At 64.3% G+C, this 11,844-nt stretch overlaps 2 protein-coding genes across 3 annotated transcripts; one reads left to right on the forward strand and one right to left on the reverse strand.

The window, feature by feature from the left end:
* Window positions 1–404: 404 nt before the first annotated feature.
* Window positions 405–8,010, forward strand: MROH6 (maestro heat like repeat family member 6). The gene is made up of 14 exons (XM_075550513.1): window positions 405–1,450; window positions 1,608–1,760; window positions 1,954–2,108; window positions 2,505–2,622; window positions 2,778–2,962; window positions 3,036–3,173; window positions 3,254–3,368; window positions 3,493–3,636; window positions 3,711–3,884; window positions 4,163–4,330; window positions 4,581–4,700; window positions 4,934–5,036; window positions 5,121–5,186; window positions 5,340–8,010. The coding sequence occupies exons 1-14, from the start codon at window positions 1,187–1,189 to the stop codon at window positions 5,582–5,584; spliced, it is 2,148 nt and encodes a 715-aa protein (XP_075406628.1). The 5' UTR covers window positions 405–1,186; the 3' UTR covers window positions 5,585–8,010.
* Window positions 7,533–11,602, reverse strand: GSDMD (gasdermin D). Of its 2 annotated transcripts, XM_075549188.1 has the most exons (11): window positions 11,317–11,601; window positions 10,355–10,574; window positions 9,995–10,187; window positions 9,342–9,510; window positions 9,123–9,225; window positions 8,938–8,991; window positions 8,666–8,761; window positions 8,403–8,575; window positions 8,179–8,320; window positions 8,012–8,085; window positions 7,533–7,913 (listed from the first exon to the last, which is right to left on the reverse strand). In XM_075549188.1, the coding sequence occupies exons 2-11, from the start codon at window positions 10,569–10,571 to the stop codon at window positions 7,683–7,685; spliced, it is 1,452 nt and encodes a 483-aa protein (XP_075405303.1). In that variant the 5' UTR covers window positions 10,572–10,574; window positions 11,317–11,601; the 3' UTR covers window positions 7,533–7,682. The 2 variants fall into 2 exon arrangements, with proteins under 2 accessions (XP_075405303.1, XP_075405304.1); XM_075549189.1 differs by lacking the exon at window positions 8,938–8,991 and having other exon boundaries at window positions 11,317–11,602.
* Between the last annotated feature and the right edge of the window lie 242 nt (window positions 11,603–11,844).

Here is an 11,844-nt window from a genome sequence, read left to right on the forward strand (position 1 = left end):
TCTGAAGCTGGAGAGAAGTCTGGATGCGTCTGCTCCTGCCACTGGGAGCCAACGCTCCTCCCAGTGCCTCCCATCTCTCCTAACACAGTCCGGGGAATTCCTGCCCCTCCAGCCCAGGCATGCCCTGGGTGCTCAGACCCAGCGCCTAACCCAGCAGCTCATGGGCTGCCCCCATGGTGTGGGCAAGGTGATCATCCAGTCTCTGTGTGCTAAGGCAACCTACGCTCCGAAGGACTTGGCTGGGGTGGACGACCTTAGTGGAAGTTGCGGGCAGGAAGGTGGCCATCAGGGCCAGGTCGGAATGGTATAATGGGGGTGGTGGCTGTTTGGGGGAACTTCCAGGAGCACTTCTGCCTGCCAGGTATTCTGCCCAACTGGCTCATCCGGCTCCCCTGGGGCTCTGAGCTGGGCAGTACCCGCTGTGGTGGTGGGTGGGGTGGGTCAAAGGATCCGAGGCAGACTCCCCATCTGACCAACAGGGACACAGACACTGAAACTGGGCAGAACATACATGGCTACCCCTCACCCCACCCACCCCCAGATCACCAAGTCTGGGGGTGCCAGGCCCCTGGGACTCTGGCCCAGCCAGGACGGAGAGTGCCCCCACAGGCCAGGTCCCAGCAGTGCAGCGGGGCAGGTGTGTGTGTGCTGGTGCTGCAGCACAGTCCCGCCTCTCTTGCTCCACCCCAAGGCTACTCCAGGGAGCAGAGATGGTGACAACGCCCTCACACATTCCTGAGGTGCACCAGTGATGTAGGGAGACAAGGAATGTGGGCTATGGAGGCCCTTCCCGGGAGGCCTGGCCTAGCCCAATTGCTGCTGAGGCCTGAGCCAGGCAAGTCTGGCAGTGCCTGCTGGGGCCTCCTGCTGCTATCCACACCTGCCAGGGCCCAGGGCTCGCCTCTTCCTTAAAGAGCCCCACCTGGCCCCTGAGCTTGTCCTAATCAGCCTGGGCAAGAGGGTCATGGAGAGACACTCTCTAGAGCAAGCTCCCTGCCAGAGGCCCCTCTGCATGGCACTCCAACCCCCCACGCACTCACGCACGCACGCGCACATAGTCATACCACACCTGTCCTTTGGACCCGCCCTCGGTCTGCTTCTAAGTCAGGCCCGGGCACAACTTCCTAGAGGCCAGTGACAGGTGCTGTCAGCCGGGCCCTGCTGAACAACTCTTCGAGGGGCAGCCATGGCTGGGGGGTTGTGGGGCAGGAGCCGGGGTGCCCCGGTAGGGGCACTGACGCTGACAGCTCTGGCGGAGGGCATCCGGGCCAACCAGGGGCAGCCCCTAGCTGCTGTGCTGCCAGGCCCCCATGCTGTGCCCCAGGAACCTGACCCTCAGGCCCAGGTCTGTGTCCCTGAGGCTGTGCCCTGTTCCCCACCCAGCAACCAGGAGCCTTCCCCTGAGGGAGCTCACCAGGTGAGGAGGGAGAGGCTGGGGGCCCTGGAGGGTGCCGGAGAAAGGTAAGGGTAACCTGAGCTTGAGGGGTGGGCAGCAGAAGGGTCGTGGTCCTGTTGCAAGGGCAGGAGGGCGCAGGGCTGGGAAGGGTGGGATACCAAGGGAAGGAGAAGGGGTTGGGATTTCATATGCTCCTCCCACCCCGTCCTAGGTCCCCCATTGTCCCGGGGATGAGGGGGCCCTAGCCGACTTGGCATTGTACACAGCTGCCTGTCTGGAAGAGTCTGGCTTTGCGGGGACCCAGGCCACAGCCCTCACACTGTCCTCGGCCCTGGAGGCCCGAGGGGAACGGCTGGAGGACCAGGTCAGCCCCTGTCTCCCACCCTGACCTCCCCTTTCCACAGGGTCCCTTCCTCCCCCTCCACTCCTGCCTTCCCCTCTAAGGATCCAGGTGGGAGCTACCGGCAGCCTGGCCAACCTCCTCTGGCTCTCACAGGCTGCGGGTGGGCCCTGGGGTCAAGGCAGCTGCTGATCTGACTGGCGCCCCTCTGCCCCAGGTGCACGCCCTGGTACGTGGGCTGCTAGTGCAGGTGCCCAGTCTGGCCGAGGGGCGGCCCCGGCGGGCAGCCCTGCGGGTGCTGAGCGCCCTGGCCCTGGAGCACGCGCGAGACGTCGTGGGAGCTCTGCTGCCGCGCTCGCTGCCCCCGGACCGGTAACCACCGCCGCGGTCACTGCGGGGCTTACTTCCGGCTTCCCGCGTGGCTGCCCGGACGGTCTGGTCCCTGGGGCGGAGCATCCGTCCGGCCTGCTCTGCAGCTTCGGTTCCTGGGCTAGAAACCCTTGGGCATGCGGGGCTTCCGTGCGCGCCCTCCCCTACCCGAGATGATTCAGCTGGCCCGCCCCCTAAATCTCAGGCTGTGTTTGGTAATCCCAGGTTTGGTGGGCGGGTTTGGTGTGATGGACAAAGATGCCATCAATTTTGTTTCTCTGGGATTGTGGGGAGGGGGCGTGGTTTACCTGTGCCCCCGCTGCTGAAGTCCTGGGGGCTGCTGCCACCCTAGCCCGCTCCCTGTCCGGACCCTGGTCTCACCGCCACCCCGCCACCTAGGGCGGCGGCGGAGCTGTGGCGCAGCCTTAGTCGGAACCAGCGTGTGAACGGGCAGGTCCTGGTGCAACTGTTGTGGGCGCTGAAGGGCGCGGCCGGGCCTGAGCAGGAGGCGCTGGCGGTAGGTGGCGGCTGTGTCGTGAGGGGGAGGAGTCTCGAGAACAGCCCGCGCGTGGGTGAGACTTTGTCGCATCCAGTGTGGTGTGCACCCACCCCTCAGATGTGCAATTCAACCCCCAGGGCGACCCTGACTTAAGCAGGTGTTTTGCTCCGCAGGCCACACGAGCCCTCGGAGAGATGCTGACCGTGTCAGGCTGCGTGGGCGCCACTCGAGGCTTCTACCCGCACCTACTGCTCGCGCTGGTCACGCAACTCCACGAGCTGGCGCGTGGCGTGCGCTCCCCTGACGCCCCCAAGGCTTGGACCCCAACCCACCGAGGACCGCCGCCCAGTCACAGCAGGTGAGCGTGGCACCTGAGGGAGCGTGATGGGCTACCAGGCCCTCCAGTCTCACTGTCTGCTGCCCTCCTCCAGCTGCGCCGTGGAGGCCTTGAAGGCCCTGCTCACAGGCGACGGCGGCCGCATGGTGGTCACGTGCATGGAGCAAGCAGGCGGCTGGCGGAGGCTGGCGGGAGCGCACACGCACCTGGAGGGCGTCCTGTTGCTGGCCAGGTGTGGAGAGGCCCTCTGGGGTTCAGGAAACGGGCCTGAGGGTAGCCCAGAGAATTAACTCCCCTTTTTCACCTCCCCAGCGCCATCGTGGCACACGCCGACCACCACCTGCGAGGCCTCTTCGCTGACTTACTGCCCCGCCTTCGCAGTGCAGATGACACACAGCGCCTCACGGCCATGGCCTTCTTCACCGGGGTGCGTCTGCACCCCATTCTAGTCCAGTGACGGGGCGCGTGGGTAGGGAGTGCGGATGGTAGCATTGGTCGCCGAGTGGCGCCCCCGCCCCAGGCCTGAGTGTGTTGACTCTTCCCCCACCCAGCTGCTGCAGAGCCAGCCCACGACGCAGCTCCTGCGCGAGGAAGCCATCCTGGAGCGGCTCCGCGCCTGGCAGGGCGACCCGGAGCCCACTGTCCGCTGGCTGGGCTTGCTGGGCCTGGGTCACCTAGCGCTCAACCGCCGGCAGGTGAGCAGTGAGAGCGGGGGCCTGCGTGTGGTCTCGAGGGCCCAGTCGGAACTATAACCCCCAGTGCCCCACAGGTGCGGCACGAGACCACGCTGCTGCCGGCGCTCCTGGGCGCCCTGGGCGAGGGTGACGTGCGGCTGGTGGGCGCGGCGCTGGGTGCGCTGCGAAGGCTCTTGCTGCGGCCGAGGGCACCTGTTCGGCTGCTGAGCACTGAGCTACGGCCGCGCCTCCCCCCACTGCTGGACGATGTGAGCGTCTCCCTGCCGGTCGCGCCCCTCCACCACCCCCCTGCCACGCCCCTCCCACCCCGGAGACCTCTCCACCCCTGGCCACACCCCGTGCCATAGGAACCCTCCCCACCTCCTGGCCATCACCTCCCACCAGGGGCACACTCTCCACCTCCTCACTGGCCACTGCCCTCCTGCCCTGGGACCCCCATTCCTCACTTCGTCCAAGGCCATGCCCCCCTCGTGCCCTGGCTGCCCCCTCCACCCGGAGCCCGCTGTAACCATAACCTCCCCCTCAGGTCCGGGACTCGGTTCGTGCCTCAGCGGCTGGGCTCCTCGGGACCCTGGTGCGGAGGGGCCGGGGTGGGCTCCGGGTGGGGCTCCGTGGGCCCCTGCGGAAGCTGGTGCTGCAGAGCCTGGTGCCATTGCTGCTTCGCCTGCACGACCCCAGCCGGGATGCTGCCGAGGTCAGTGCCCCCGAGACCCTCCCTTTCCATTCCCACCAATCGCCTGCCCTTACTCCCGAAGCTCCCCCCACCTCACTGAGCCACTTCCTCACAGTCTGCCAGTCCAGAGTCCTGGAGGCCCTCAAGGCTCCAGGGTCCTCCCTGGGTCCTCATACTCCCTTCTGCCCTGGGCTCCTCCCCTCTCCCACTCACCCTGGCTGGCCCTGGCCTCCCCTCACCACTTGCTGTTCCCTTCCCTAACTGTTCCCAGAGCTCCGAGTGGACCCTGGCCCGCTGTGACCAGGCCCTTCGCTGGGGCCTATTGGAGGAGGTGGTGACTGTGGCCCACTACGACAGCCCGGAGGCCCTAAGCCGCGTGTGCCACCGGCTGGTCAGTGGGGTCTGGGAGTGGGGAGGCACAGTGATAGAGGCCCCCAGGAAGCTGCCCACTTGGCTTGGTATTTGCTGCATCCCCTGAGATCCCTGCCTCCAATCTGGGTGCCCCCACATCACAGCCCACCTGATTGTCCAATGCCTGTGGGTCTGCTTCTCTGGAAAACAGCCCTGGGACCTCATCTCCACCGGGCAGTCCCCCTGCTCCGCCCTGACCTCTTCCGTCCTCAGGCTCAGCGGTACCCCAGCCACGTGGCCACCTTCCTGAGTCAGACTCAAGGCTACCTTCGGAGCCCGCAGGGCCCCCTGCGCCTGGCAGCGGTGGTGCTCATAGGTGCGGCCGGGTGGGGTCCTCACCACCCCCACTCGCAGCGCTGGTGTGTGGGCCCACACTCACCGTGTACCTCACTCTGGGCAGGCTTCCTCGCTCATCATGCCAGCCCTGACCGAGTCAGCCGCGAACTCTTGGACTCCCTGTTTCAGGGTGAGGCCCCGACTCGCTGTCCACTCCGGGGGCTAGGGTCCTGGAGAGGCGGCAAGCGAGAGCCTTGGCTGGAGGGCAGGCGCGGGGGCCGGGCGGCAGTCCTGGCGCACCCTACCCCATCCCCGCTGAGCCTTCCCCGCCCTCTCCCTGCAGACCTGGGGCAGCTGCGGTCCGACCCGGAGCCGGCCGTGGGCGCGGCGGCGCGCGTGTCCTCGCAGCAGGTGGCGCTGCTGGCCCGGGCGCGCAACCGGCCCCGCGCCCCGCGCTTCGCCCACCTCCTGCGCCGCGCCCGGCGCCTCGCGGGGCCGGACCGCGACCCCCCCCCACCGGTCTACGCGGACAGCCCCTTCCAGCGCCGGAGCCACGCGGACCGCTGGGGCTGCTCCGGCCCGAGCTGAGCCTGCCTGAGACCCTATGGCCCGACCCCGTCTGTCGGGGTCTGATCCTAGGATCTCCGGGAGGATGGGGGTGGGTGGGGGGCACCAGGTCCGCCCTGTTGTTAGTCCCCACCTGGAGGAAGAGCAGGCTCCCTGAGCACAGCCACCTCTAGCAACCAGGGGCCTGGCTCTTCTGTCCCAGGCCATTTCACCCTGTGCCCCTCACCTCTTATACCTGTGAACCTACCTGTCAGCTCTGTGCCCCTTCAGCTGGCCATGCATCTAGCTGCTTCGGACAGCCTCCCTAAGGGGGTACAGTGGAGGGGAACACCAGAGCCCTCTTTCTCAAGCCCCCACCTGGCTAGGGCTAGGTAGCCTCACAACATGTGTGGTGTGGGAGTCTGTGACCAGGACCAGAGCAGAGATGCAGGCCAAACATGGAAGGGCCCAAGGGCCCAAGATCAAGGTCAGCCTGTGGTCATAGCAGGACAGCTGGAGGCCAGGTGTAGGGGTCAGCCTAGTGGGCCGGAAGGGCTGGGCAGAGCTCACTGGAGACTTAGAGGGCCAAGCTTGCCTCAAGGTCCAGCTGTTACTGGCCTTGCCCAGCGCAGGTAAAGGTTAGACCAAGGGCACATGCAGCCAGAAAGCTGTCTCCTAATCAAGATGAAATCTGCACCTAGGAATTCATCTTACCAACAAAATGTGCCTGCATAGTTACCAGGAGAGCAGCTTGTCCTGGAAACGTCCACCCAAGTTACAATAAAAATGTTGACAAGTACGGCAGGAATCAAACTCCAAACTCTATGCCCTCCTTTAGGGGGGATTTCTCTGAGATTGACTGGAGAGGGCTGGAGACCCCCACCCCCGAAAGATGCGGGTGGGGTCTCTTTCAGAGGCTGCCTTGGAAGGGCATGAGTCATGCGTCAGTATGTTTCCTGTGAAGTGCCCCTCTTGTGGGCACCAGGAAGACCTGGACATTGCCCTGGGAATAGGGCTTTAAGGGTCTCTTGTAGTATGACCTCTGGAAGGGCTTCTCTGACGGTACCCAGGGAAGCTCCCTCCTGGAAGAGTGTGGCTTGGTCCTGCTGGCCTTCCAGAAGCTTCTGCCCACCCTGCAGGGGTTAGCCCTAATCTGGCCACAAGTGTGCATTTCCAGATTGGAGAGTACTGGCCAGGAGCACCATCCATCTCACACACCAGAGTGACAGCCAGGTGATACTCTCATCAGGCCTCCCATCCTCTGGTGGCCTAAGTGTGGCCCTGGGGGCACATGTGCCCCATGCCCTGAGGGCCAGCACCTGGACCTGGGAGCAGGGCCAGGATCCTACCTGCTCTTAGTGTCCTAGGGGCTGTGTTTGAGCCAGGCCCCATCCTTGGTACTGTGTTTCAGATAGCCCCCAAGCAGTGCCTTCCAGATTGTGGGCTCCCTGAGGCCAAGTCCGCCCTCAGGTGCTTTGAGTGAACAGCCCAGGGCAGGTACTAGGGATTCCAGTGATCTGGGACCCTGTGGGTGGACTGCCATCTGCATGGACAATATGCTACTGCCAGGCCAGAGTATGTGTTTCCTGGATAAGCCTCCCCCCCTTTTGGAGGCCTGAACCTGGCATGTCAAGGGTCCCTGACGACAGTCATTGTGGCTCATCCCCTGGACCCCCAAAGCCAGGGTTCTAATGTAATGATAGACTGGGGCCAGGCCGAGTATCCCACTGGCCAGATGAGCAGGTCCCTTCCTGTCCCTGTTTGGTAAAGTCCAGGGCCATACCCTCTGAGCTGGACTGACATAGCGCTGTAACGAGGGTGAGGCTGCGGATGCAGGACTGCGGAGTGCTCCCTTGGTTGTAGCCCAGGTTACTATGGGTCGGAACGGACCCAAGGGGGTGTAACAGCCACAGAGACCAGTACCTATGAACGGTGACCAGGAAAAGGGGGCGCTGCCCTTCGGTTCATGGGGATGAAGAATTTGAGTAAAAATGGTTGAAGCCTTTTTATTTATTCCACAATAAAAATTCAAGGCAGAAACAGCTTCCCCAGAGCTCACTCTCTCTTTTAGGCCTCAGACACTCTCGAACTGGCCAGGTGACCGGGCCAGCCTGCAGTGTGGCCCTCAGGGAAAGGCCACTCATGGCTCCTGTGCAAGTATGCTCAGCACCACCAGGGCAGCGTAAAGTGCACATGTGGGGCCCTGGGCCTGGGGTTTCCAGCACACCTGGGGGGCATCCACCTGCAGCTCCAGGTCACACTCCTCCAGCAAGACCCAGCAGGGGGTGTCCTCGCACCAGCTGCTCCCCAGCGGTAGAGACACATCCTTTGTCACCTGCCATGGGGAACTCTGCACCAACAGGCTTTCCACCTGCAGATGAAACCCTTTGTCCTTAGCCTCACCCACATCCCACCTGCCCAAGCACACCCAAAGCCATATCCTGCCCAGCCCAAGCTGCCCCTGCTCACCAGCTCCAGATGTCCGGACAGGCTTCTTGTGCTCAGTGCCTGGGCCAGCAGCAAGTGCTGTGTTTCAGTCAGAGCTGGGGAGAAACCTCAGGTAAGGGGCTTCCAAAAGGCCCCAGCTAGGGTGTCTTCTTACCTAACCCCCGCCTGCCCAGCCCCAGGACCCTCACCAGTCAGGGCACCCAGCAGATAGTAGATGGGGGCAGTCAGCTCCCTGGCCAGCTCCCGGGAGTGCAGCACCAGGCATTCGAGCACAGCGCCCTCTGGTGAATCCCGAGGCTCTACCCTTTTGCTGCTCAGCCCCTGCTCCAGCTGGACACAGGACAGATGTACAATGGATGAGCTGGCTGGCAGGCCCAGGTCTTGATGCCCATTCCTGCCTGCCACCACTCACAGCCTCCTCCAGAGCCTTCAGGGCCAGCATGTCCGGGAGCAGGCTCTCCAGTGCCCTGCACAGCTGCCGCCGTAGCCCACAGCTCAGGGGCTTCAGGAACTCAGCCTGGGTCTCCACTTCTGTGCGCAGGCCTGTGAAGTCCTCAGTGGGCAATGACCACCCCTCCAACCCATCTGCAGACACACAGGATGGTATTGGCAGGCTGCGAGTAGGATCCTGGAGAGGTTGGGCAGGGAAGGGTGGCACCAGGCCTCAGGACTAACCACTCTGGAGCCTAGCGTTCTGTCTGATGGACTGCATCAGCAGTGAGAAGAAGGAGGGTGGCAGCAGGTGAGCACTTTGCGGGTGCAGTCCTGTGGCTGGGACACAGGGAGGGTCGGCAGGCTGGTCAGCACAGGCCCTCCAGGGTCCTGCCACCCTATCCCAATACCGAAGGCCAGGTCCCTGTGTGTGATACCCACCCACCTGGCAACCTCCTACCCCATGCCCTTCAGCACACCAGTAGGCCTCACCCATGAGGCAGTGGGTGACCTACTTGTCAGGGGCTCTCTGAAGGTAGTCTGCCTCCCATCCAGGAAGAAGATGATGTCTGGTGGTGGGGAGGAAGCTGGTTGTCCAGGGCTCCTGTTCCCCTGGGGTACCCAGGCCACCAAGGAGCTGAGAAGCCCACCCTCAGAAGTCCTGGAGTTCTGCCCAGCCTTCCCTCCCAGCCCTGCTCACCCCAGTCAGAATCGATGACCAGCTGGGCCACCTGGAAGGCGAGGGTGCTGCCAGAAGGGATGGTGACCGTCTTCTTCCAGTTCAGGTGGCCCTGGCCCTGGCCCTGGGGTGCAGAGAAGTGACTCACAGCTGAACTGGACTCTGGCCACTGGGGCGTGGGCCACTGTTGGGGGGTGGTCACTGTGGAGCACAGCTTCCTGGGTTGGGAGCCAGTCTCACCTGCAAGCACACGGCTCCCTGCAGCGAGAAGTGACCTGAACCCTCTTGTTTGCGGGTGCGTCTGACCACCACCTCCTGTTGTGTCTGCAGGACCTCGGTCACTACGAACACGTTGACACCCTGGTTCCGCAGCTGCTGCAGGAGCTTGTGTTCCGGCTTCCGCAGGTGCCTGGGGGCCAGGAAAGGAATCCACTCAATTCCACTCGGCTCTGCCCCATCCCACAGGGCCACTTCCCAGATTGGACCAGACTCCATTCTGGGCTAGGCCCCTTCTGTCTCCCGGCCTGACCTCTGATCTCACCGCTCCCCCCGCCCCTCGCCGGGCTTCTCCCCTCCTGCAGCCTGGCCACCAGGATGCAGGAGGCAGTACAGCACCAAGACCTCAGCGAAGGAACCTTGTGCCCCGCCCCGCGCCTGCCCCCTCCGCTTTGGCCCCGCCTCTGCCTGCCCCCTCCGCTTAGGCCACGCCCTCTGTTTGCATCCTCAGCTCGGGCCCCACTCACAGCAGCCCCATCCTGGTCCTGGCTGCACAAACTCCACCTAGGAATTCCCTCGCCCTGCGCGGAGCCAGTGCCCACCTCGGCAGGGTCTGTGCTGGTTGCGCTCCAGACCCCGTGAACGACCCGACCCTGAGGGGCTGCTTGGAGGCTCACCTTTCCTTTTGCAGGACTTCCCAGACGCTGGGATCGACGCGCAGCGAGCACACATCCATGGAGGCGCTGGAGCTCCGGGACACTGTGGCCCCGCCTGAGATCTTGCCCTGGCCGAGGCTGCTCAGCCCCACGCTGCCTTGCAGCTGTCCATCCACCATGTCGTGGAAGTGGACGGCCTTCCCGCGCTGCACCTCTGGAGCGGGAGCAGAGCCGCAGCCTGTCATCTCCTGCTTGTCCCCAGGGACACCAGACACTGGGTCCTGCGCGTGAAGGGACCACCCCCCCCCAGGTGTCTCAGGGCCCTCCCCGCTACCATCTGGCCCAGGCCCGAGTTCTCGGCCTCGGCGTCTAGTCAGGTACCTGGTTCGGGGCCGTCAGGCTCTAGTATGTCCCGGATGGAGAGGTTGACAGCCTCGTAGCGCGACTTCCAGAACCAGGAGGTGGAAGGTTTCCTGCTTAGCAGGCAGTAGGGCTTGAAGCTGGTGGCATTCCGCAGGCTGTCCACAGGAATGAGTTCCCCATGGCGGTCCAGCTCCAGGAGCACGCTGCGGGCCACGCCCTCAAAGGCTGACGGCATGCCCTGAGCAAGGAGGCGTCAGGCAGAGCAGCAGCCTCATCCTTAGATGCCTCTTGCGATGGGGAGCACTTTCTCTCCAAAACAGCCCTACCCAGCAGCCCTGGGTCACGCTAGCCAGCTGTGCCTAGTGACCGGCCACCGCCTGGCATAGGACGTGCCCAGCCAGTTGGCCCTCTCCACTGCCCCTTGGGGCCATGAGCACCCTGGCACTCAGGGGGCTTATAGCTCTCGGCAGGACCCACCAGACACTGCCACTCACACCGGGTGTGCCCGACCAGAGTGCCTGCAGGACACCCCAGAACCAGAGATGCAGCCCCCACGAGGCTCCTCCCTCCCTCTCAGTCCCAGGGGGCAGCCTGTAGCTGAGGGCCAGTGAGGAGGGCTGAGGGCTGTGAGTGCACTGGCCCAGCCAGTTCTCAGAGCCTTCTGGGTGGTTCACCAGCCACCTGCTCACGGCACTGGTTCCCAGAAAGCATCGGTGGTCCGTGGCCACCGCATAAGGAGGCAGCGCTTGCTACCCCAAAGATGCCTGAGCCTCGCGGGAAAGCCCACCAGACCCGTGCCAGGAGGGATGGCTCTTAGCCCGGCTCCGCCGCCTCCCCTGTCCCCCCAGCGGAGGGGCTGTCTGACTTTCAATCCAGGTTCAGCCGCCCCGCCTCCACCCTCCACCCGCCACCCTCCATCCCCACCCCACCCCCACCCTGAGCCCCTCTGGAGGTCGGGGGGCAGGGAGAGGGCAGCTCACCTCGACAGAAGCGCCCCAGCGGAGTGAAGTCAGGCCAGCAGCCGAGACTCGAGTCGGAGGCGCGGGGCCCAAGACTCCAAAGCGGACGTGCTGAAATGCAAAGTGAAACCCGGCGGCCGGCCGCAGCAGTGCCTTCCGGAAAACCCCGGGGCCGCGGCGAAGGGGCAGCGGCTGTGGCAAGGAAGCGCCTGCCTCCTCCTTAGACGGGATCTTCCTTCGGCTTGGCGCTGCCCGGCGCTCAGAGTGTGCAGGGGCAAAGATGTACCAGTCAGAGCTAGCACAGGAAAGCATGCTCCACCCCGCGGGTGGTGGTCAATTTCGCTCCGCCCCTTCCCTCCTCCCCGCCCTCACCCCACCCCCTCTCCCCATGGCCACCAATTTACTGCAAGCAGCTGCTACATTCTCCTCACCTGGCACCCAAACTTTATACTTGGCTGGCAGACGTGTAACCCAGAACACCACCAGGACACCTCCATTGTGCATTTTATAATGAGTCAGCTCTGACTCACCGGGACCCTAAGGACAGGG

This window comes from Tenrec ecaudatus, chromosome 5, assembly GCF_050624435.1.
Source record: "Tenrec ecaudatus isolate mTenEca1 chromosome 5, mTenEca1.hap1, whole genome shotgun sequence".
Lineage (NCBI taxonomy): Eukaryota > Metazoa > Chordata > Mammalia > Afrosoricida > Tenrecidae > Tenrec > Tenrec ecaudatus.